Source organism: Rhincodon typus, chromosome 33 (assembly GCF_021869965.1).
Source record: "Rhincodon typus isolate 14 chromosome 33, sRhiTyp1.1, whole genome shotgun sequence".
Classification (NCBI taxonomy): Eukaryota; Metazoa; Chordata; class Chondrichthyes; order Orectolobiformes; family Rhincodontidae; genus Rhincodon; species Rhincodon typus.
This window is the reverse complement of record NC_063364.1, coordinates 377,547-403,284: the sequence shown is the minus strand read 5'-3', so window position 1 is coordinate 403,284 and position 25,738 is coordinate 377,547. Positions and strand designations below refer to the sequence as shown.

The following is a 25,738-nucleotide window of genomic DNA, read 5'->3' as shown; positions in this document are numbered from 1 at the left end:
GGGTGACCAAAACTGTACACAATACTCCAAATGCAGCCTCACTAATGACTTGTACAACTGTGACATAACATCCCAACTCCTATTCTCAATGCCTCGACCAGCATGCTAAATGCCTCCTTCACCACCCTATCCACTTTCAACGAACTATGTACTTGTACTCCTCTGTTCCACAACACTCCTCAGGACCTACCTTGGTTTGACTTTCCAAAGTGCAACACCTCACACTTTAACTGTATTGAATTACATTTGCCAATCCTCAGTCCACTTGCCCATCTGATCAAGATCCCTCTGTAATTTTTGATAACGACCTTTACTAACAACGATACCTTCTAATTTTGTATCATCCGCAAATTTACTAATCATGTCTTGTATATTCACATCCAGATCATTTATGTAAATAACAAATGACAAAGGTTCCAGCACCAACCCCTGTGGCACACCACTACTCACAGGTTCCAATCTGAGAAACAACCTTCAACCATCACCCTCTGCTTCCTATCATCGAGCCAATTTTGAATCCAATTAGCTGGCTTTCCCTGGCCCCCATGTAACCTAACCTTTATGACTAGCTTGCTGTGCAGGACCTTGTTAAAGGCCTTATTAAAGTCCATATAGTCAACATCCATTGCCCTACCCTCATCTATCCTCTTGGTTACCTCTTTGAAAAATTTGAAAAGTTTTGTCAGGCATGACCTCATGTGCACAAATCCAAGCTGACCATCACTAATCAGACCTCGACTATCCAAATGTTGGTTGATCCAGTCCCTCTGTATCCTCTCCAATAACTTGCCTACCACTGATGTCAGGTTGATTGACCTGTAGTTCCCTGGCCTGCCTTTGCTACCTTTCTTAAACAATGGAACAACATTAGCCACCTTCCAATCTTCCGGAACTTCACCAGTGGCTAAAGATGAAGCAAAAGTCTCTGTAAGCGCCTCTGCAATTTCTTTCCTAGCCTCCCACAACATCCGAGGATGGACTTGATCAGGCCCAGGGGATTTATCCACCTTATTGCAATCTAAGGCTGCAAATATCTCTCTGGTAATATGTTTGAGGTCCAAAACATCCCCACTTGTTTCCCTTATTTCCTTATCATCCATGATTCTCTCCTCAGTAAACACTGAGGAGAAATATTCATTTAAAAATCTCCCGCATCGCCTGTGGCTCCGTATATAGACAGCAATGCTGATCTTTAAGCAGACCTATTCTCTCCCTAGCTACCCTTTTACTGTTAATATAGCTATAGAACTTCTTGGGATTATCTTTAACCTTATCTGCCAGATCGTTCTCATGCCCTCATTTTGCTCTCCTCATTTCCCTTTTTAGTGTGCTTTTACACTTTTTATAGTCATTTAGGGATTCACTTGAGCCCGATTGCTCGAAACCCAATGTATGCCTGCTTCTTTTTCCTGACCAGAGCCTCAATATCCTTTGTCAGCCAAGGATCCCTAAACCTGCTAACTGCTTCCTTCATCCTAACAGGGACATACCCTCCCTGGACTCTTGATATCACACTTTTAAAAGCCACCCATTTGTCAGTTGTTTCATTTTTTTCAAACAGACTCACCCAGTCGACTGCTGCTAGATCCTGTCTAATGGCTCCAAAATTGGCCATGCTCCAGTTTAGCACCTTAACCTGTGGACCTGTCCTGTCTTTTTCCGTAATTATGTTAATAAATGGCAAGAAACTGCGTAGCTCAGAAGAACAAACGGATCTTGGGGTAACTATTCACAGGTGCCTGAAGTCTGCAGAGCATGTGAACAAAATAGTTAAGGCTTATGAGACACTTGCTTTTATCAGTTGTGGCGTAGAGTGTAAGAGCAAGAAGGTAATGGAGTTATACAGAGAATTGGTCAGGCCACAACTGGGGTACTTTGTGCAGTTCTGGTCACCTGACTACAGGAAGGATGTGATAGCACTAGAGGGGGTACACAAGAGCTTCACCAGGATGTTGCCTGCAATGGAAAAATTGAGCTATAAGGAAAGACTAGATAGGCTTGGATTGTTTTCTTTAGAGCAGAGAAGGCTGAGGGAGGGGGGAAGTGATTGAAGTGTATAGGATTGAGGAATATGGACAGGGTGAGTAGGGAGCAGCTGTGTTCCCCTTGGTAGAGGGGTCATTCACAAGAATGCATTTAGACTGTGGGTCAGGAGATTCAGAGGGGATTTGGGGAAAAAACTTCTTCACTCAACAGTGGTAGAAATTTGGAATGCACTGCCTTGGAAGGTAGTGGAGGCTGGCAAACATACAACATTTAAAAAAAGTTTGGATGGGTATGTCAAATATCGCAACATTCGAGGATGTTAATCATAACACTCAAGTGCAGGAAGTTGGGGTTAATGCACTTTCACTGGTAGTTATGTCAGTGCAGGCTTGATGGGCCAAAGGGCCTTTTCTGTGCTGTATGAACTTAGGTCTGCTTTCAACTGAAGGCAGCTCAATTTTAACATGGCAGATCTTATTAAGAAGTTCAAAACTAAACAGGGCAAATGTATGTTTAACTTCCAGTGTCCCTCCCCTGCACTTGATACCCCTCTTGGAGGATGAAGAAGCACTTTCCTGTTGAGCTGACCCTACATCAGAAATGCAGCATTAATGGCAATTGATCCATACTCCTAAGCACTTGTGCTAGCAAAGCTTAAAAATGTTAAAGTCCTGCTGTCGTGGCTCTGCCTTGTATTTTGGTTCCCACAGTTTTCTTCAAAACCTCGTCACCTGCTGTCCTGCTGTCATGGCTCTGCCTTGTATTTTGGTTCCCACAGTTTTCTTCAAAACCTCGTGTCACCAGCCTTGCTTGAGCCTCAGAAGTCCCATCAGGTGATTTCTTTTCCTTGCATTTCCAACTATGTGATAGGGCTTGTTGTCCTCTATCTGGAACCTCTGTGTACATCCCAAATTCTCTTCAACTTTGTAGTTTTTATTGTTTGGCATTCTTATTAATCTCAAGTTTATTCATGGCCACTAAAACTTCCTGATCACATGGGCTTCTGCTTCTAGTGGTTTTCCTGGTTTGTACTATATTTAATGTACGCGTTAAACTATGCCCTCTTCCCTTCTATGCTTTTTGGCCAGATACACACATTTTAATAGGATTTCTGTTTGTTTACTCCCAGACCCACAGTTTGAACTTACATTGCTTTCTTGCATTCCATCTTAGCTTTTTGTTTTCTTAATCAATGCCTCCTGGCCCTCATTCTGTACACCTATTGATCTTTTATGTAGATAAATGTGGGATTACACGCTTTGGCAGCAAAAACTGAAAGGCAGAATATTATCTGAATGGCAATGAATTGAGAGAGGGGAGTGTGCAATGAGACCTGTGTGTTCTTGTACACCCAGTCATTGCGAGTAAGCATGCAACTGGAGCAGGCAGTAAAGAAGGCAAAATGGTATATTGTACAGAATGGTATGTTCAAGTACAGGAGCAGGGATATCTTGCTTTAATTATACAGGGCCTTGGTGAGACTGCAGGTAGAATATTGTGTTCAGTTTTGGCCTCCTTATCTGGGGAAGATCCAGTTGCAGAGTGGTAGAGCAGTTTGCACCAAACAGAATGCTTTCTATGGTGCATCTGTAAAAGTTGCTGAGTGTTCATGTGGACTTGCCGAATTTCCTAAGCCTCCTGAGGAAGAAGAGGCGTTGCTGTGCCTTCTTGACCGTCGCATCCACATGGGAGGTCCGGGACAGATTGTTGATTATTGTCACTCCTAGGAACTTGACACTCTCAACCCCCTCAGCCTCCCCTCTGTTGATATAGACAGGAGCATGTCCGCCTTTCTTTCTGAAGTCAATGATCAGTTCTTTTGTTTTGTTGACATCTGATGAAGGGTCTAGGCCCAAAACGTCAGCCTCTCTGCTCCTATGATGCTGCTTGGTCTGCTGTGTTCATCCAGCCCTGCACCTTGTTGTCTCGGATTCTCCAGCATCTGCAGTTCCTACTATCTCCTCATTGTTTGATATCCGCCCTACAACAGTGGAGTCATCCGCAAACTAGTAGATGGCGCTCATACGGAATTTGGCTACACAGTCATGTGCGTTCATGGAGTACACTGAGGGGCTGATCCTTGCAGAGCACCAGTGTTGAGGATTATCGTGGAGTAGGTGTGTTGTCAGTCTTTACTGATTGCAGTCAGGAAGTTCAGGATCCAGTTGCAGAGTGCGGAGCGAGACCTAGGTCTCAGAGATGTGAGATTAATCTAGTCATGTAGGGATTACGGTGTTGAAGGCAGAGCTGTAGTCGATGAGTAGGACAATGACATAGGTATCCTTGTTGTCCAGAAGTTTCAGGGATGAAAGTAGGGCTAGGGAAATGGCGTCAGCTGTGGACCTGTTTCACTTGTAGGCAAATTTCAAGGGTTTGAGTCAGGCTGGGCCATGACTAATCTCTCAATGCACTTCATTGTTATGGAGGTCAGCCATGGGGTGGTGGTCGTTGAGGTACGTTGCATGCGTTTGACTGATGTATGCAGAGAAGTTGAATTGATTAGGATTATATTGGCTTGAGTTCAGAAGAATTCTAAATATTAGTATGCAGGTACACAAAGTAATATTGTGAAGGGATTGAATCTTAAATTAGTGGGATTATGTTTCAGTTATACAGGGCCTTGTTGAGACCAGATCTGCATTCCGTATTTGTTGCCTTCATTAAGAAAAGATGCATATATGTTGAAGGCAATTCAGAGGTGGTCTACCAGACTAATACTGAATATATGAGGATTATCTAGGGTAGCCTTGTATCTACTGGATTTTTGAGTAAGAGATGACTTAATTAAAACACACATGATCCTAAGGGGTCTTGACATTGTAGATGTGGAGAGGATGTTCGCTGTTATGGGAGAACCTAGAACTAGGAATCACTGCTATAAAATTGGGAGTTGCCCCTTTAAGTGAGTCCTTGATTATTGTGGTGGAGGTGGATAGATTTTTGGTTCCCGTTAGTTGAAAGGCTACTAGAATTAGGAGGAAATGCAGATTTATGGTTACAATCCAAACTGCCATGATCTTATTAAATGGCAGAGCAGGCTTGAGAGGCTGAGTGGCCCTGCTGCTTCTTGTTTGTAGTACCAGGGCATCTTTTTATGACTGGAGAGCAACTTGCAGGACTGGTGGAGGCGGGTACAGCAGGAACAGTTTTTGTGACCCCCATTGGTACCAATGACCTGGCTAGGACCAGGAAAGATATTCTGCATAGATTGTATGAACATAGGGCTAGAAAAGGAACATTAAACATGAAATCTTAGGATTATTACCATAGCTGTGATCAAGTTGACATAGGTAAACAGGATTAAAGTGTTAAATGTGTGGTTCAAAGATTGATGTGAGAGATTTCATATTGATTAATGGTACTGTATCCAGTGCTGAGGAGAATGGAAATTATACTGTTTTGGATGGATTTCACCTGAACGACGCCATTGTTCTGGTGATTCATGCAAATGACAATCACAGCATGGTAGGAAGGGGTGGTGTACAAACTTGTGTAACACCAGAGAAGACCCGAGTTTGACAAAAAGTAATGAAAGAGATCATCATAGAATCGCTACAGTGTCAGCCCAACCAGTCCACACTGATCCTCAGAGCATCCCACCCAGACCCATCCCCCTATAACCCACCTAATCTACACACCCCTGAACACTACAGGCAATTTAGCTAACAATCCACCTAACCTGCACATCTTTGGGCTGCGGTAGGAAACCGGAGCACCCGGAGGAAACCCACACAGACACAGGAGAATGTGCAAACTCCAAAGGTTCTGTATCTGAATGCACTTGATGAAGGGGCTAGGCAGCGAAAGCTTGTGTGATTCCAAATAAACCTGTTGGACTATAACCTGGTGTTGTGTGACTTGTGACTTGTGACTTTGTCCACCCCAGTCCGACACGAGCACCTCCACATCCTGTTTCAAATAGAAATAACAACATGTGACCTGAAGGCCTGCAAATTGATCAGTGCTGAGACCTGAACGTTCAAGGGTATTTGATGTTTTGGAGTGATAGGAAGTTAGGGAACTGTGATGGAGTTGTTCTAGGTAATAATGGAAAGTGACAACTAAAAGAGGCCAAGCCTGACAGGAGGTTATTGGTGTCTTAACAGTAACAGTGCTGCAGTGCAGAATAAGAATTGATCGGGACTTATAAGAAAGGTATTAAAATAACCGTGAGTAATGTTCTACTAATGGTTTGGATGAATCAGATTGGCAAAGGTAATCTAGAAGATCAGTTCATTGTGTTTTTTGAGAGAATTTCTTGGTGGTGTACAAGAAACCAGATTAATTAATCACTTAGAAAAGGAGTCTCTAGATAGAAGTGATCATAACATTATTGAATTTGCACTGTTTGAGGGTGATGGGAATGCGTCTAACGCTAGTGCCTTAAATTTAAAGAAAATTGTAAACTTAAATCAATGAACAACCAAATGCTATGTGGAGTTTAGTTTGAGAAAATGTGAGCTTGTACACTTTGTCTGAAACGATGTAAAAGTATTATATTTTAATGGGGATTGCAGAAGAGTCATAGAGTAATACAGCATGGCAACAGGCCCTTCAGCCCAAACTGATCCATGCTGACCATGGTGCCCACTCAGCTAGTTCCAATTGCCCGCATTTGGTCCATATCCCTGTAAACCTTTCCCATCCATGTACCTATCCAAATGTTTTTTAAATGTTGCTATTGTATCTGCCTGTACCACTTTCTCTGGCAGCCCATTCCATATACGCACCACTCTCTGCATGAAGAAGTTGCCCCTCAGGTCCTTCTTAAATCTATCCCCTCTCACCTTAAACCTATGCCATATAGTTTTTAATTCCCCATCCCTGGGAAAAAGACTACATGCATTCATCCTATCTATGCCCCTCATGATTTTATAAACCTCAATAAGATCGCCCCTCAATCCCCTATATTTCAAGGAATAAAGTCCTATCTTGGCCAACCTCTCCCTATAACTCAGGCCTACATATCCTGGCAACATCCTCGTAAATCTTCTTTGCACACTTTCCAGTTTAACTTTGTCTTTCCTGTAACAGGGTGACCAAAACTGTACACAATACTCCAAGTGCGGCCTCACCAACAACTTGTACAACTGTAACATAACGTCCCAACTCCTAACTCAATGCCTCGATTGATGAAGGCCAGCATGCTAAATGCCTTCTTCACCACCCTGGCAACGTATGGTGCCACGTATGACGAACTATGTACTTGTACTCCCAGTCCATCTGTTCCACAACACTCCTCAGGACCTTACCATTTACTGTATAAGTCCTACCTTGTTTTGACTTTCCAAAGTGCAATACTTCACGCTTATCTGTATTGAATTGCATTTGCCAATCCTCAGCCCACTTCCCCATCTGATCAAGATCCCTCTGTAATTTTTAACAACCTTCTTCGCTATCAATGATACCTCCTAATTTTTTATCATCCGCAAACTTATTAATCATGCCTTATAGTCTGGTAAAGTGGGATGTGTGTACCTTGCTACACAGATCACATCATTGTTACGAGTGTTGCCTTTTTTATTCCAATCCCCTTGCAATAAATGTCAGAAAGTTTTAATACAATTGTACAAGTTGTTGATGAGAACACGTTTAGAATTCTATGTACAGTTTTTGTCTCTGCTTAAGGACATAATTGTATTATTGTTACAACTTAAAATCTGGCTTCTCCACCAGTTGAACCATTAGTTTGAATTTGTTGATCCAATTTATCAAAATGGCCAGTTCAGGTTTTTTGTGTTGTGGATTTGTAGAAGAGTCATAGAATCCCTACAGTCTAGAAACAGGCCATTTGGCCCAACGAGTCTGAAGAGCATCCCACTCAGACTCACCTGCCTGTCCTGTCCCTGTAACCTTACACTTCCCATGGCTAATCCACCTAACCTACACATTCCTGGACACTATGGGCAATTTAGCAGGGCCAGTCCACGTAACCTGCGCATCTCTGAATTGTTGGAGGAAACCCATGCAGACACATGAGAATGTGTAAGCTCTACACAGACAGTCACCCGAGGCTGGAATTGAACTCGGGTCCCTGGCACTGTGAGGCAGCAGTGCTAACCACTGAGCCGCCTTGCCAACATACAAATGCGCTCGACGTGAAAACCGAAGTCTCTGTAAAGATGACGTTCTTTTAAAAAAGGGGGCAAAATGGGAGAAAAACAACTACTGATGGCCAAGGAACTGAAAGCAAAGGATAAAATGTGATGACTTCTCTCTGCTGAATTTCTTGTTGACAAAGATGAATTGTTAATGGCTGTAAATTGGTGATTAAGCAGTTCTGATTCTAATGAACTTAGGTTTGAGTGTTGCTGAAAAAGACAATTTGCAAATGCTTTTCATCTTTTGCCTATCAGGACAATTTGTAAGTATATCAATTCAAGGGGAAACCAATATTCTTACTCTGTAAGAGGGGAATGCTGATGATATGGTAAGTACACTCTGGTAAAGGGATTGCCATACATTGCACCCATTAATGCTGATTGACAGTTAACTGCCAGACTTCGTTTAAATTTTAAGCCAGGTGGGTTAACTTTTTGATCAGGATATTAACCTGGAGTGAACCAGCAAGTAGCTGGCACCTGTTTTGTTGAGTTGTTATCTGTCCTCTGGAAGAAGCTGATAATAAAGCAGTTATAGCAGGACACTTGAATAAGTTTAAGGTAATCAGGTAGGGTAATGGTTTTGTGAAAGGGAAATCCTTTTGATCATTCTATCAGAGTTCATAGATCCCTGCCAGAGTGGAAGCAGGCCGTTCAGCCCAACAGATCCAAACTGACCCTGCAAAGAGCATCCCACCCCTGACTTTACCTTATAACTCTGCACTTCCCATGGCTAATCTACCTAGCCTGCACATCCCTGGATGCTATAGGCAGTTTAGCATGGCCAGTCCTCCTAATCTGCACATCTTTTGACTGTGGGAGGAAGCCGGAGGAAACCCACATAGATACGGGGAGAGTGTGCAACCTCCACACAGATTTCCAACCTCAGGTGGCTTCGAACTTGGGTCCTGGCGCTGTGCATCAACAGTGCTAACCACTGAGCCGTCATGCCCCCCCCAGTTCTTTGAGCAGATAACTGTTATGTATTGGTGGTGGACACAATGGGATTCGGGCAGGAACTGAAGAGGTGAGTACTCACCGGGGAACTTACCAAAGTCATCATGTAGAGCGGTCGCGAGGGACCACAGGCTACGTTTGCCAGAGAAATACGGTACGCTAACACAGTCAGTGAGCGAACAGCCAACACAGAGTGCGTTCACCAAGGGGATTCGAGCTATGAAAGGCTGCTAAACTCAAGTGGCGGATAAAACAAAATGGCAAACCAATTTGGATCACTGGAACCATTTTGATGAAGAAATGGAAGGTTGGATTCTGTACATGGAACACTTTAATGTGTACAGAGTGGCTAATGATATAATGGCACTGGATTTCTTGAGCACTGTTGGGAATAACACCCTAATGATTCTAAGGAGCTTTGCGCAACCAGAGAAATCTGCAGAGAAGACAAACCAAGATCTATACAAGGTGCTGGGGAGTTATTTTGCATTAAAGCCACTGTTGATCAGAACGTTGCTGTTTTTATAAAGGGGTACAGCTCAAAGTAGAGTCATTCATCCAATTTATGGCTGCCTTATAGAAGTTGGAAGAACAGTGTGAATTCAGAGGGTTCCTCCAAGATGCCTTTTGGGAGCATTTGGTTTGTGGCCTCCACCATTCAACCATGTAACAGAAGCCACTAACAAGGGGAGACCTAGATTTCAAGGTAACTTTTGAAATTGCTACCTTAATGGGAGCTAGCGACCAACAAAGCAACACAGTTGAATGACGACACCTGGGTGTGTAAAGTAGTGGAACTCAGCAGAGTGCAGTACCCAACTGTAGAATGCTGCCGATGTGGCAAGAGTGGCCACAAGGTGTTGGACTCAAAGCCCAGTGCTGCACGTGTAAGTGAGTGGGCCATATTGCCTGAAATTGCTGGCCCAACTTGAGCAAGAGAAGGGGTGTTTAAGGGAGACAATTCAGAAGACAAAGCAAAATGTACATACTGCCAACCAGAGAGTAGACCAGGAGGCAGCCAGGTCTGTGGGAGAGCAGAAGCCTCAGAGTCAGCAGAGTTTTGGTTAAACATGCTGTTGGAACGCAGCGAAGCTGGTCATTTCTGGGTTCCTCACAAATTATTGGGGGGTGGGGGGAAAGTGGGTGTAAATGCTGATTTGCGAATTAAAATATATCTGGAAAGTTAAAGGAACTACCCTTGAGGCCTGCCAAGATTACACGACGGATGTACGCAGACTGGCTGGGGGAAAGAAATTCTCAAAAATGGTTCTGTTGCAAGCCTACTTGCAGATGGGGGTCATGAAGGAGTCCCGGCTGCTGCTGATGACTGTGAAACGTGGGTCCGTTCCAGCTAAAGCGGCTTCCTTTTGGCATCACATCATGATTACTGTTGGAAGTAAGACCTCGGTGATTTTCAGGTGTCTGGTGCAACCAGAGAAACCTGCAGAGTAGCCAGACACAGTGACTGAGCACCAGGGACCCGGGTTTGATTCCACCCCCCAGAGACTGTCTGTGTGGGATTTGCATATTCTCCTAAGTCTGTGTGGGTTTCCTCTGGGTGCTCCAGTTTTCTCCCACCATCCAAAGATGTGCTAATTAGGTGGATTGGCCATAGTGCCCATGAATGTGCAGGCTAGGTGCGTGAACCAGGGGAAATGCAGGATTTTAGAAATAGGGTAAGGGGTGGGTCTGGGTGGACTGTTCCTCAGAGGGGATCTGTGGACATGATGGGCCGAATGGCCTGCTACCTCACCGTAGGATTCTATGCCAGCACTGACTGTGTTCACAAGAGCCATGGAACAAGTTTGAGTGGATTGCCAACTAAAACAATATTTTAGTTACCAAGCATTTAATAAACCTAAAGAAACCCTAAAAAGGTTGTAGAAGCTCGGCCTACAAGTAAAATGGGAGAAGTGTGAGTTTTTATAAAAGTACTTCATAAAGTACCTGGGCTATGTAATCAATGGTGAGGTACCAAGGTGAGAGGGAAAAAGTTTACGGGAGATATGCGTGGAAAGTTCTTTACGCAGAGGGTGGCGGGTGCCTGGAACGTGTTGCCAGCGGAGGTGGTAGAGGCGGGCACGATAGCATCATTTAAGATGTATCTAGACTGATACATGAATGGGCAGGGAGCAGAGGGATACAGATCCTTGGAAAATAGGCGACAGGTTTAGATTGAGGATCTGGATCGGCACAGGCTTGGAGGGCCAAAGGGCCTGTTCCTGTGCTGTAATTTTCTTTGTTCTTTGTACCAGACAGGTACCCAAGAAGATGGAGGTTATCTGGCCCCAAACCAGAGAATGTATCTCAACTGAGATCGTTCTTGGGTCTTGTAAATAACTATGGCAAGTTCGTATCTTGTGTATCATGGTTCGTATCATGGTGGTTCAGTGGTTAGCACTGCTGCCTCACAGCGTCAGGGACCCAAGTTCAATCCCACCCCCGGTCAACAGTCTGTACGGAGTGTGCTTATTCTCCGTATGTCTGCGTGGGTTTCCTCTGGGTTCTCCGGTTTCCTTGCAGAGTCCAAAGATGTGCAGGTTAGGTGGTTTGGCCATGAAAAATGCAGGGTTACAGTGATAGGGTAGGGAGGTGAGTCTGGGTGGGATGCTGTTTGGAGGGTTGGTGTGGTCTTAGAGTCATAGAGCCCTACAACACGGAGAAAGGCCCTTCGGCCCAAATTGGTCCATACCAACCAAAATGTCCATCCACACTAACCCCATTTCCCAGCACTTGGCCCATATCTTTCTAAACCTTTCCTATCCACGTATTCATCCAAATGCCTTTTAAATGTTGTTAATGTACCGCCTTAACCATTTCCACTGGCAGCTCATTCCATATGCGTACCACCCTCTATGTAAAAAAGTAGCTGCTCAGGTTCCCACTGTATTCATTCCCCTTTTACCTTAAACCAATGCCCTCTAGTCCTCGATTCCCCAATCCTAGGAAAAAGATTGAGTGCGTTCACCCTATCCACGCCTCTCATGATTGAAAAGATCCCCCCTTAGTCTCCTATGCTCCAAAGAATAAAGTCGTAGCTTGTCCAACGTCTCTGTGTAACTCAGTCCCTTATGTCCTGGCAACATCCTTGTAAATTTCTTCTGCACTCTTTCCTGTTTAATAACATCCTTGCTATAGCAAGTTGACCAAAACTGGATGCAAAACTTCAAGTGCGGCCTCACCTTCGTCGTGTACAACTGCAACATAACTTCCCAACTTCTATACTCCCTGCCCTGACTGATGAAGGCCAATGTGCCAAAAGCCTTCTTGACTGCCTTGTCTACCTGTGACTCCATTTTCAGAGAACCGTGCACCTGAACTCCAAGGTCCCTCTGTTCCAGTACAGAGTTGTTGGGCCAAGTGGCCTGTTTCCATGCTGTAGGGATTCTGGATTCTCTCTGATGTTGGGTTGCTTGCTAGGAAAAGGGTGGCTGTGGAAATGACCCTGGAATGTGATTAGGCTTACTGGGAGGTAAAGCAAGCCCTAAAAAGGTTGGAAGTATTGACTCATTTTGACCTGAAGTTGACACTGCACTTGGCATGTGATGCCTTACCTTGGTGCTGTTCTGCCACACATCTTGCTGAATGGAAGGGAAAGCCATTGTGTTTGCACTGAGATCGCAAACTGTTTGCCCAAGTGGAAAAGGAAGGATTGGGCATCATGTTTGCTGTTAAGGAGTTCACCCATTTCCTTTATGGCGGGCGCATCATGCTGCTGGACAGACCACAGAACGCTAACCTCCATTTTTGGCCCATATATGGTAATTCCTTCAATGGCGCTGCATGCCTGCAGAGATGGATACTGGCTCTGTCAGTCTACTCATGAAATCACATACTGACAGTTGGAGAAGCAAGCCAATGCAGGTGCTATGTCAAGGTTAACACTGCTGCGAAATGAGGATATTCCTGACTGGAATCTGAAAATTATGTACTTTTCCCAGGAAGACAAGATACCAATGTCAGCAAGTCACGCTACCCAGAATGACTCAGTCTTTTGCCTACTAGTGGACTTAGTCCTCAGAGGAAGGACTTGTCATAGAAGCTGCCCAAAAATATGCCCCCACCTGTCTATGAGGAGGGAGTGGTCCATATCACATCAGTGTTTAATGTAAGAATAGAGAGTTGTTAAGTTCTTAAGAAAAGAGAGGTGCTGGAATAAGTGCACTAAGGACACCCAGATGTGGTGCGAATGAAAGAAATAGCCAGGAGCTACTTTGGGTGGCTGAAAATGGATTCTCTGATTGAGGAGAATACAGGATCATGTGAATCCTGCTGTCACTCATCACCCTTGGGAATGGCCTCAATCACCATGGCAGTAGACTTTTGTGGGACCAGTAGAGGGATGGATATTATTAGTGGTTGTGGATGCCCACTCCAAGTAGCCCAAGGTGGTGGTCATAAAGTCAGTATCAGCAGAAGCAACAATATGCAACAGAAGCAACTGGATGAAATATTTGCCAGGTTCGGGAATCCCGAACAGGTCATGAGTAACAACTGTCCACAGTTTGTGACGCATGCGTTCGAGGGGTACCTGGAAAATCACGGAGTCACACGTGTGAGATCAGCTCCTTATCACCCTGTGATAAATGGCCAGGCAAAAAGATTTGTTCAAACCTTGAAGCAGGTGCTTGCTAGAATGACAACTGAATTTCCTCAGCATCTACAGGAACACCGCACACATGACGACCCAGTGCTTGCTGGGGACCTTTAATGTTCAACAGCCGGCTGAGAACCATGTTTACCTTCCTGTGGCCAGAAGAGACCAGAGAAGTAGTGGAGTGAAATCAAGAAGGACAGATGGTCAGAAGGGTGGGAACCTCAAGGTCAAGAGTGTTTCAAAGAGGAGAGATTGTGTTGGCCCGGAATTATATGCCTTGGGGAAAAATCGACGCCAGCAGAGCTGGTGGCTCAAACAGGACCATTGTCATATATGCTACAGACAGCAATGAACTAGTCTGGAGGAGACACGCAGACCACCTGGTTGCTGCACCTCACCAATGAGGGGTCGTCCTTCAGAATACTGAGCCAGCCCAGATAAGACCAGTGATTGTTGATGGAGTCATGTGTCTGCAAGTCAGGGTTGGCCATCCCTAGTGGAGAGAGATAACAACAATGTCACAACAGCCAATCAGAGAGGATCGTATCTGAGGAATAACAGGAGGTCTGGAAGCCCAGGAGACTACACAAGAAAAGGTTCTGAGACAAGGAGACAGATTTCTAGGAATTGCCATTCCCTGAGCTGTCAATGTAGACTACGGAATGGATGTTTTCTTTTCCTTTTTTGTAAATATACCTGGTGATGTATATAGCTACAATGCGTGTATAATAGATATAATTGTCAGATGTGTATATAGATATGTTGTTAAGAGAAAATTGAAATAAAGAGGGAGGGGTGTCATGTATGCAGTTAGATTAATGCTGCCCTTTTAAAGGAGCAGATCAAGTGAAGCAGAGACAGGAGCAGTGGTGGTTTTGGGGGTTGGTAAGGGGGCAGGGAGAGGGGGTAGTTTGAAACTGACTGTGGAGCTGAGAAAACGCACAGTAATGTATTCCTGTTCAAGTTTACCCTCCGTCTACCTTCTGTACTATTTCTGGTTCTAGTGACCCACAAACGATAATAATGATAAAGAGGAACCGCTGACTACTGTATGCAGATTTCCAGAAGGTATTTAATAATGTCAAAGACTATTGCAGAAAATAAAAGCTGCTGGTGTACAGGGTTGCATTTGCCTGGGATAGAGGATTGACTGGCGAATAGGAGGTAGGGTAAGCATGAAGAGGTCTTTTCGGGCTGGCAAGATAAAGAAGTGGTGTGTCATAGGGATGAGTGGTGGGATATCAACCATTTACAGTTTGCACAAATGAGTTGCATGAAATGGGTGCTTGTGGAATTTGTTGCTGATATAAAGATGGGTAAGAAAGTAAGTTGTGAAGAGAGCACAAGGAAGTTTTACAAAGATATGTTGATGGTTAAGTGAGTGGGCAAAGATGCAGCAACCGGAGTAGCTTAATTAACTCAGTTGACCTATCAATGTCCTTTTGTAAACTCTCCTCATAATTGTTGGCTTTCTCTTGAATTGGTATTTGTGTGAATTGCCTTTAGTGTCAGATGAAAGTCGTAGTACTTGAAGATCTGTACTATTAAATGACTATTTGATATCAAGTCATTGAGAGTTCAGTCTATTACTGGAGGTTTTATTAGGTCGATGGAAATATTCATATAGGAACGTCCAGGTTTCCATGTACTTCAGTTGAAAACAGGATTTCAGGAGAGCGTTTGCAACATCTGGCATGTTGTCTTTACACTAACCTATAGAACAGAAACAAAAACAGAAATTGCTGGAGAAACTCAGCAGCTTGGCAGCATCCATACAGAGGAAAACAGACTTTGAGCTTGATGTTCCTTCATCAGAACAGAAAGTAGTTGGGAAAGGGTAGTACTTACGTTGATGGTTGGATGCAGTGAGTGAATAGAGTGCATGGAGACAGGGCCTAGACAGAGAGAATAAAAGGATAGGCAAACAGAGATTTCTGCGAAACTGAGAAAGAGACAAATAGGTAAGATGCTGACAAGAAGTTAAATGGTTGAAAATGGATTGGCAGTGCTGAAAGCAACCCATGCAAGACAGATCCTAGGTGTGTGTGTAGGGGGGATGAAGAACATAGAGGAGGGTTTTCACATTCTGAAATTGTTAAACTCAATGTTGAGTCTTGAAGGCTGTAAGATACCTAGGCGGAAGATGTGTGTTATTCTTCCATCTTGCTTGAGCCCCACGGAGCAATGCAGCAGTCAGAGATAAATGTTTGCATAGGAACATGGTGGTGTATGGAAGTGGCAGGCAACTGTAAGCTCAGACCTATTCTTTTATGGGCAGAGTCGTAAGGTATGCAAAGTGGTCACCCAGCCTGTATTCCATCTCCCCAGTGTACAGGAGACCACATTATGAGCAGCAAATACAGCAAGCAAGATTTTTTAATTTACTTGTGGAATGTGGGTATCGCTGGCATTTATTGCCCATCCCTAGTTGTCCTTGAAGGTGGTAGTGAGCTGCCTTCTTGAATGAAAGACAGGTAAATTGGTGCCTCACCTGGAAGGTGTACCTGAGGTCTTGGATAGCCAGGTAGTTGGAAGCTGCTCTGGGAATGTGGGGAAGTATTGAGAATGGAGGAGGACTAGACCAGGATGTCCCGGAGGGAATGGTCCCTGCAGAATGCTGACGAGGGAATGGTGAGGAATATATGTCTGGCAGTGGTGTTCTGCTGGAGACAGCGGGAATGGCAGCTGATGATCTTTTGTAAATGGATGATGGTGAGTGGAAAGTGAGGACCAGTGGGATTTCTCTCTCACTTTTGTGCTCTTTCTCACATAATTATAGTCACTGTTTTAATACGAGAAATATTGCTATAAATTTCTACTGCCTAGCTCCCGCAAACCACAAGATGATAACATCAGGAAGTCTGTTAAGGAGAGATCTTGAGGTGTTCAAAATCATGAACATTCATTAATTCATTCTTGTGACATGAGGGTCAGTAATCAGAGGACATTGATAAATGGCAATTGGCAAGAATTGGAGGAAATTAGTGTGTTTTTTTTAATTTAGTGAGTTATGATCTGGAATGCACTGCCTGAAAAGGTGGTGGGAGCAGATCTAATCTTAAAAACTTTCAAAAAGATGAACATTTGGAAAGGACAAAATGGCAGAGCTATGTGGAAAGAGCTAAAGTAGGTATTTCTAAGAACACAGGATGATTGCCTGCTATATTGTGTAATTATATATAAATGTAAGTTGTTGTATTTGTTCGCAATGCAAGTAAAATGGCGCACACAATCTGGTCAAACAGGTGACGATTTCCTTTTCACAAAGAAGTAGCAATTCTTAAATGATTGGATTCTGGAGAAGAACCAGAGGATTGGAAAACTGCCAATGTTCAAGTTACTAGAGGGATACAAACAGTTTACAGAAAGTTATTGGTAGGTTAAGTAAGTGGCCAAAATGTCGATAAATGGAGTATTATATGGGAAAATATGAGGTAGTTCATTTTGGAAAGGAGAACAATATTATTAAATGGAGAAAAGCTGCAACACAAAGGGACTTAGAGGTACTTGTGCACAAAACACAGAAAGCTAGCATGCAGGTGCAGCAGGTAATCAGGAAGACTCAGAAGGTTGGCCCTTATTTCAAGGGGTTTGGAGTGTAAGATTAGGGAAGACTCTGCTGCAGTTGCACAAGGTGCTGGTGAGAGCAGCTTTGGTCCCTTTTATTTGAGTAAATATATTATTTCATTGGAGGCTGTTGGGACTCTACTCATTGGCGTTTAGAAAAATGAAAGGTGATCTCATTGAAACATATAGGATTCTTAAGGAGATTTATAAGGTAAATGCTGAGAGGATATTTCCCTTCATGGAAGAGTCTAGGACTAGAGGGCATAATCTCAGATTAAAGGGGCGCCATTTAAGACTGAGATGAGGAGGAATTTCTTCTCTAAGGATTGAGTGTTTTTGGAACTCAGTGGCACTGAGAACTGAAGGGCAGGGTGCTTGTATGTATTTAAGGCTGAGATAGTTTGATAGATTCTTGACTAGTAGGAGAACTGAGGGTTATGGGGAAAAGGCAGGAAGGTGGATGTAAGGAGTGTCAATTCCGCTACAATCCTATTGAATGGTGGGACAAGCTTGAGGGGTCAAACGGCCTACTCCTTTTCCAATTTCTTATTGTCTTAAATATGTCAGAACCCGCATGGAGGAGCATGTATATTTTGTGAACAAAAACAAAAGTTGCTGTAAAAGCTCAGCAGGTACAATCTTTGAAGAGAAATCAGAGTTAATGTTTCGGGCCCAGTGACCCTTCCTCAGAACTAATGATAGCTAGGAAAATTTCAGTTTATATGCAGAAGATAGCGTGGGGGAAGGGGGTAAGGAGTAAACGATAGGTAGGGATAGAGCTCAAAGAGAGAGAAGAACAGTTGGACAGACAAGAGTGGATAATGATCTGGCTGGGAGGGTGAATAGTTGTTAATGGGGACTGTTAGTGACTAACAACAGGTAGTGTGTAATGGCAGACTATGTGATAACAAGGCCTGGTGTGTGGGGTAGGAGGCTTGGGCATGGGAGAATTTAGGCCCTAAAATTATTGAACTGGATATTGAGTCTGGAGGGCTGCAGGGTCTCCAAGTGGAAAATGAGGTATTTTTCTTCCAGCTTGTGCTGAGCTTTGCTGGAACACTACAGCAAGCCTGTATATTTTGTGATGCCAGTAAGATCATGATGCAGTATTTTCATTTTGAGCCCAGTTTGACATTTAAAAAATGCAATACCTTTAATGTGCTATCTTTACAGGTATACAAGCTTTTGTGTCCTCTAGTGCACTGTTCACAATATGCTGAGAGAGTACAGTTACCACTGTGGATAAATTATTCGACTGTTGGGAGATAAACTAGCTGGGAGTGTATGGTTGGTATGCCTTTTTTAAAAAAAATCATGTTTTAAGAATAGTTAACATAATTTAATATTCATAGTACTATGATGTGGTATAGTTGCTGATATCCTGGTGTGATGGTGTTGGTGCCCCAGCATGGTTGCAAATGGATTCCTAATGTATCCTCAGTATTTTTATTCCTTTAGGAATTCTGGTTGTGCTTAGTGAGTTGTGGTCTCTTTCTGCTGGTTCTCATCATGTTTTGCTGCTCATTTGTTTGTCCCATTGTTCTACTGAATCCATCACCAAATTCAGTATTAACTTCAGACAAACCTCTGGAGTATGGTTGACTTTTCACGTATTTTTGGCAATTTGAGGACTTGACTATAGAGTCATACAGCACGGAAACAGACCCTTTGGCCCAACCAGTCCATGCTGAACATAATCCTAATCTAAACTAGTCCCACCTGCCTGCTCCTGGCTCATGTCCATCCAGACCTTTCCTATTCATGTATTTATCTAAGTGTCTTTTGAATGTTGTAACTGCACCCGCTCTGATGCTGTGCTCTTCCTTTCTTACAGTTGTTTCTTGTCCTCCCCTACTGCCTTTGAAGCTGGACATGAATTGCTTCAAATGTATCCACAAGTCAATTTCATTCCACTAGGCATTTGGATTGAGGTCTCCTGTTAAATTGCCCTTTATTCTCAGTTGCAAGTAAGAGGCGTATTACTTTTGTGTTGCCTAAATTTCCCTTCATGTTGCATTTTAGCTGCCACTCAGGATCTGAACCTTTTTATGTCCCTTTTTTCCTCTTTGTTTTCTTTATGCCTTGAGCACTATACTTCTTTCTGCTGTGCTTCCAGTTGTGTGGTCATGTCTCCTCTCTAATTTCTTCCCTCTTCAGTACTGTGTTCTCCTAAATCCCCAGATATCATATTTTCCAGCACTTAGTCCTTTTTATTTAACCTATTTTTTAATCAATCTGTTTAGAGATGTTGTTACACACTTCTGAAACAGGTGGAACTTGAACTCAGGTCCCTTGGTCCAATGGTAGGGACATTAGCACTGTGCCACAAGAGGGCCCCAACTCTTGGTCCATATGCCTGGAGTTTTGAGGACTTATGGTGTGTATTCAGATAGCTCTTAAATGAGTTAAGGGTTTCTACCTCTCTCAGGCTGTGAGTTTCAGATCCTTACCGTCTATGTGGGAACATTGCCGCTTGCAAGTCCCCCGACAGGCCACCCCCCATCCTGACTTGGAAAAGTATTGCTGTTCCTTCACTGTCACTGGGTCAAAATCCTGGAATTCCCCCCTTACAGCATGTGGACTGCAGCAGTTGAAGAAGAAAGCTCACCAGCACCTTTGCTAAAGCAACTAGGGATGGGCAATAAATGCTGGCCAGTCAGCACCCACATCCTATGAATGAATTAAGAAAAATACCCTCTGGGAGAAAAAGATTTGCTTCTCTACCAGTCACTTTCTTCAGTCTCTTTAGAATCCTATTTAGTTTAAGGGTGGCAAGATGGCTCAGTGGTTAGCACTGCTGCCTCACAGCACCAGGAACCTGAGTTCAATTTCACCCTCTAGCAACTGTCTGTGTAGAGTTTGCATATTCTCCCCGTGTCTGCATGGGTTTCCTTCCACAGTCCAAAGACGTGCAGGTTAGGTGGATTATCCATACTAAGTTGCCCATAGTGTCCAAGGTTGTCTCGGCTAGATGGATTAGCCGTGGGAAATGCAGGATTGTGGGGATAGGTTGAGGGGTAGGTCTGGATGGCATACTCTTTGGCGGGTCAGTGTGGATTCTGTGGGCCAAATGCCCTGCTTCCACACTGTAGGGATTCTATGATTCTAAAGCCCTCAGTGCTACCCTAGTGTTCAGTTTGCCAGGATGCTCGTCCAATACAGTTTAGGTGAAGCCTGACCCACTGGAACAACTCCCTTCTACCCAGTGCTGGTACCAGTGGCCCACAAACTAAAACCCATTCCCCTCTCTCCAAGTTTAGAGCCATGCATGTAACTTGACTTTTATTTACCCTATGATAATTTGCGGTGATAGTTTATAATTCTTGAGATTGGAGGTTTTGCTTTTCAAATTAGCTCTTAATTGTTCAAAATCTTTCAGCGGATTCTCCGTTTCTAGTTGAATGAACATTGTTGCTAGCAATGTAAACAACAACTGGACTCCACCCTTCCACTCCAAGTAACTTGCCAGCTCTGATGAAATGAGCTTATACTGCCACCCAGCAGGCATTGCAGACTTCAGAACACACACTTATGGATATAGAGAACAGCGTCTATCCTCTAATTTATACTATCTGCTGCCACTATCCATGGTCCTATTTCTGCACCCTTACCTGAATTGCTCCCTTTACTATGTTTGTCAGTTTGTTCATCCTTCCTGTTATCCTTGCTCCCTTCCGCACAGCTTGGAAGAACTAAAACTGTTCAGCAGTTGTATCGACTGAGTCTCCTTGAATCCTACTCTTGCCTCGCCTGCAGTCATTACCTTCTGTCCCTGATAACAGGCCAGGTTTGAATAGCATCTTCTGAGCAGTATGACTAATTCCTGGAGTAAAATGTTCAGGTAACTTTACCTCAACTCGATGTGGCATAACGTCTGCAACTCAGACTGCAGCTGCTCAATTCTGATCCAACGATCCTCCAAGCTGTAAATACTCACTACAAATGTGTTTGCTGTCAATCGTCTTGGTGGTAGCAGTTCCCACATACAGCAGTAGCATTATATCACTTGTCATACCAATATTTAAGCTAACCTATCAATAATATCCCTCCTTTTTACCCTTGAAGAATCTACTACTCTTCTCACAGTTTTATTGTAATTAATTTATCGTAGGGCAATGTGAATCACCTACTGAACAAGCTATTGTTAAGAAAAGAGAACAAAATCTAGAGACCTAACATTAACCAAAGACTTTTATTCTTTCTTTGAGGACTAGAAATATTCCCCAATCAGCTGCTTTTCCTGCATTCCCATAATACTGTGGTTTGTAACTTCAATCTACCGTTGGCTTCACTGCATTTAGGCCTCTCGATCCATATCTGTTTCTGCTCTCCACTCATCTCATTTAAAATATACTATTTCAAGCCTTAGAAATAAAATAAACCTTAATTGCTTTCCAGATACTCACCAATTTACCAATTCCTTCTCCAGTAGCAGAGGAAGAATTAACTTCTGGAAACTGGAACAGTTCAGGCAAAAAAAAACCCAAACACTCACCCAGAGGGTGCTAAGACATTGCTTGTTTGCATTCTGGGAGTGGACTTTCAGTCAGTACGGGTGTGAAGGGCATCATGGCACCTGGTGTTAACGAACACTCAGCTCCAAACATGACATCACTGCAGTGTTTCCATCCCTGCTTCCTATTCGGACCCAAAAAAAAGAAGAGGAGAGGCAAGTCCAGAGGAGAGGAGACAGAACATCATGAGAAGAAGGTTGGCAGCAAGTGTTCCAAGGGCTCAAGGAGTGCGAGCCTAAACAGCTTCTGGAAACTGTTGTTGGTGAGTAGCAGGTAAGTTTTGAGCAATTGTTATTGGAGCAGAGAGCGCCAGCAGCTTCGATTTAGTATGAAGAGTACTTGACATTGTAAGGATTCATTGAGTTAAAGGGGTAAGACATGGCCTTGAACAATATGTAATGGAACCCACGAGGGAGCAAGCTATCCGACATCTAGTCCTGTGTAACGAGACAGGAATAATTAATGATCTCACAGTTAGGGATCCTCTCGGAAGGAGCGATCACAGTATGATCGAATTTAAAATACAGATGGAGCATGAGAAGGTTAAACCCAGTACCTATGTCCTGTGCTTAAACAAAGGAGACTATGAAGGAATGATGGAGGAGTTAGCTAAGATAGAATGGGAGCAAAAACTTTATGGTGGGTCAACTGAGGAACAGTGGAAGACTTTCAAAACAATTTTTCACAGTGCTCAGCAGAAGTATATTCCAGTGATAAGGAAGAACTGTAGGAAAAGAGAGAGCCAGCCATGGATGTCTAAGGAAATAAAGGAAAGTATCAGATTGAAAAAAAAACACATACAAAAAAACAAAGAGTAGTGGGAAGCTAGTTGACTGGGAAATCTTTAAAGGCCAACAGAAAGCCACAAAAAAAGTTATAAAGAAAAGTAAGACAGATTATGAGAGTAAACTAGCTCAGAATATAAAAACAGGTAGCAAAAGTTTCTATGAATATGTAAATCGTAAAAGAGTGGCGAAGGTAAACATTGGTCCTTTAGAGGATGAGAAGGCCAATTTAATAACTGGGAATGAGGAAATAGCCGAGACATTAAACAGTTATTTCGTGTCGGTCTTCACAGTGGAAGACACAAATAACATGCCGAAAACTAATGGCAAGAAGGTTAAAACAGGCGAGGACCTAGAAACTATCATTATCACTAAGGAGGCAGTGTTGGGCAAGCTAATGGGGCTAAAGTTAGACAAGTCTCCTGGCCCTGATGAAATGCATCCCAGGGTACTAAAAGAGGTGATGGGGGAAATAGCAAATGCACTAGTAATTATTTACCAAAATTCACTAGACTCTGCGGTGGTTCCCGCAGATCGGAAAACAGCCAATGTGACGCCACTGTTTAAAAAAGGAAGTAGACATAAAGCAGGTAACTATAGGCCAGTTAGCTTAGCTTCGGTAGTGGGGAAAATGCTTGAATCTATCATTAAGGAAGAAATAGCAAGACATCTGGATATAAATTGTCCATTTGGAAACACCCAGCATGGGTTCATGAAGGGTAGGTCACGTTTAACTAATTTGGTGGAATTCTTTGAGGACATTACTTGCATGGTGGACAATGGGGAACTTGTGGATGTGGTGTATCTGGATTTGCAGAAGGCATTTGACAAGGTGCCACACCAAAGGCTGCTACACAAGATATAGTTGCACGGTATTACAGGTAATGTATTAGCACAGATAGAGGATTGGTTGACCGGTAGGAAGCAAAGAGTAGGGGTAAATGGGAGTTTTTCTGGTTGGCGGTCAGTGGCTAGTGGTGTGCCTCAGGGATCAGTGTTGGGACCGCAATTGTTTACAATTTACATAGATGATTTGGAGTTGGGGACTAAGTGTGGTTTGTCAAAATTTGCAGATGACACTAAGGTGAGTGGTAGAGCAAAGTGTGCAGAAGACAGTGAAAGTCTGCAGAGGGATATAGATAGTCTAAGTGAGTGGGCAAAGGTCTGGCAGATGTGTTGATAAGTGTGAGGTCATCCATTTTGGTAGGAATAACAGGAAAACGGACTATGTTTTAAGTGGTAAAAAATTGGAGCACAGAAGGCAAGATAGATGAACTTCAAGCTAGTAGTGTGCCTCGAGTTGGACCTATGACATCATTGCAATTACGGAGACTTGGCTGAAAGAGAGACAAGGCTGGCAGCTGAATGTTGCACGATTTAGATGTTTTAGGTGTGACAGAAGGGCATGTAAAAGGGGTGGGGGACTTGCATTACTGGTAAAGGACTATCTTACAGCTGTACTGAGGGAGGACATATCAAAGGACTTGTGCAATGAGGCAATATGGTTAGAACTCAGGAATAGGAAAGGTGAAATCACAATGCTGGGGGTATAATACAGGCCTCCCAACAGCCAGCTGGAGATAGAGGAGAGAATATGTAGATAGATTTTGGAAAGATGTTAAAACAGCAGGGTTTTTGTGGTGAGTGATTTTAACTTCCCTTGTATTGACTGGAACTCACTTTGTGTTAGGGGCCTGGAAGGGGCGGGATTTGTAAGGACCAATCCAGAAGGTTTAATGACAGTATGTAAACAGCCTGACCAGGGAAGTGGTTATACTGGACCTGGTTTGAGAAATGAGCCAGACCAGGGGAATGAAGTTTCAGTGGGAGAACGTTTCGGGAGTAGTGATCATAATACTGTGAGTTTTAGGTTATTCAAGGATAGGGATAACAGCAGTCCCTGGGTGAAGGTCTTAAACTGGGGGAATGTGAACTACAACAATATTAGGCAAGAACTGGAAAATTTTGCTTGGAGGCAGCTGTTTGAGGGCAAATTCACATCAGACATGTGGGAGCATTTCAAACAACAGTTGATAAGAGGTCAGGAGCGGTACGTTCCTGTGAGAATGAAGGTGAAGTTACGTGAACCTTGGATGACCAGGGATGTGATGACCAGGGATGTTATGACCTTGGTCAGAAAGGGAAAGGAAGTGTACGTAAGGCCTAGGAGGTTGCGAACTGACAAAGCCCTTGAAGTATAAAAGGAAAGTAGGAAAGAACTTAAACAAGGAATTAGAAGGGCTAAAAGGGGTCATGAAAAGTCAATAGCAAGCAGAATTAAGGAGAACCCCAAAGCTTTTTAATACGTATATAAAAAGCAAGAGGGTAGCCAGAGAAAGGACTGGCCCACTCAAGGACAAAAGAGGGAATCAAAGTGTGGAGCCAGAAAAGGCAGGAGACGTCCGAAACAAATACTTTGTGTTGGTATTCATCAAAGAGAAGGAATTGGTGAGGATGATCTCAGGGAAGGGAGTGTCAAACTTCTAAGCCAAGTTGCTATTAAAAAGGATGAGGTGTTGAGTGTCTTAAAAAGTATTAAGGTAAATAATTCCCTGGATCTATCCCAGAATATTGTGGGAGGCCAGAGAACAAATTGCTGGAACATTGACAGATGTCTTTGTATCTTCTTTGGCCATGGGTAAGGTACCAGAGGACTGGAGAATAGTCAGTGTAGTCCCATTGTTTAAGAAGGGTAGTAGGGATAATCCAGGAAATTACAGGCCTGTGAGCCTTATGTTGGTGGTAAGGAAATTACTGGAAAAGATTCTTAGGATCAAGGTCTATAAGCATTTAGAAGCAAATGGACTTATTAGCGATAGACCGTGTGGTTTTGTGCAGGGAGGTCCTGCCTCACTAACCTGATCGAGTTTTTTGAGGTGATTGATGAGGGAAAAGTGGTTGATGTTGTCTACATGGACTTCAGTAAAGCCTTTGACAAGGTTCCTCATGGCAGACTGGTACAGAAGGTGAAGTCCCATGGTATCAGAGGGGAGCTGGCAAGATGGATACAGAACTGGCACAGTCATAGCAGACAGAAGGTCATGGTGGAAGGATGTTTTTTGGATTGGAGGGTTGTGACTAGTGGTGTTCCGCAGGGATCAATGCTGGGACCTCTGCTGTCCATGGCATACATAAATGATGTGGAGAAAAACGTGCTGGTCTAATTAGTAAGTTTGTGTATGATACAAAGATTGGTGGAGTTGCGGATAGTGAGGATTGTCAGAGGATACA

General features: G+C 43.4%; 1 protein-coding gene across 1 annotated transcript in view; it reads left to right on the top strand.

Annotated features, from left to right (window-relative positions):
* The window catches only part of spg21 (SPG21 abhydrolase domain containing, maspardin), a 78,724-nt gene that overhangs the window by 4,823 nt on the left and 48,163 nt on the right, over nt 1-25,738 (top strand). Inside the window, exons 2-3 of the mRNA XM_048615709.1 lie at nt 18,382-18,495; nt 21,638-21,995. Of these exons, the coding sequence (XP_048471666.1) occupies nt 21,778-21,995 (218 nt within the window). The 5' untranslated portion in view covers nt 18,382-18,495; nt 21,638-21,777. The remainder of the gene's footprint in view (nt 1-18,381; nt 18,496-21,637; nt 21,996-25,738) is intronic.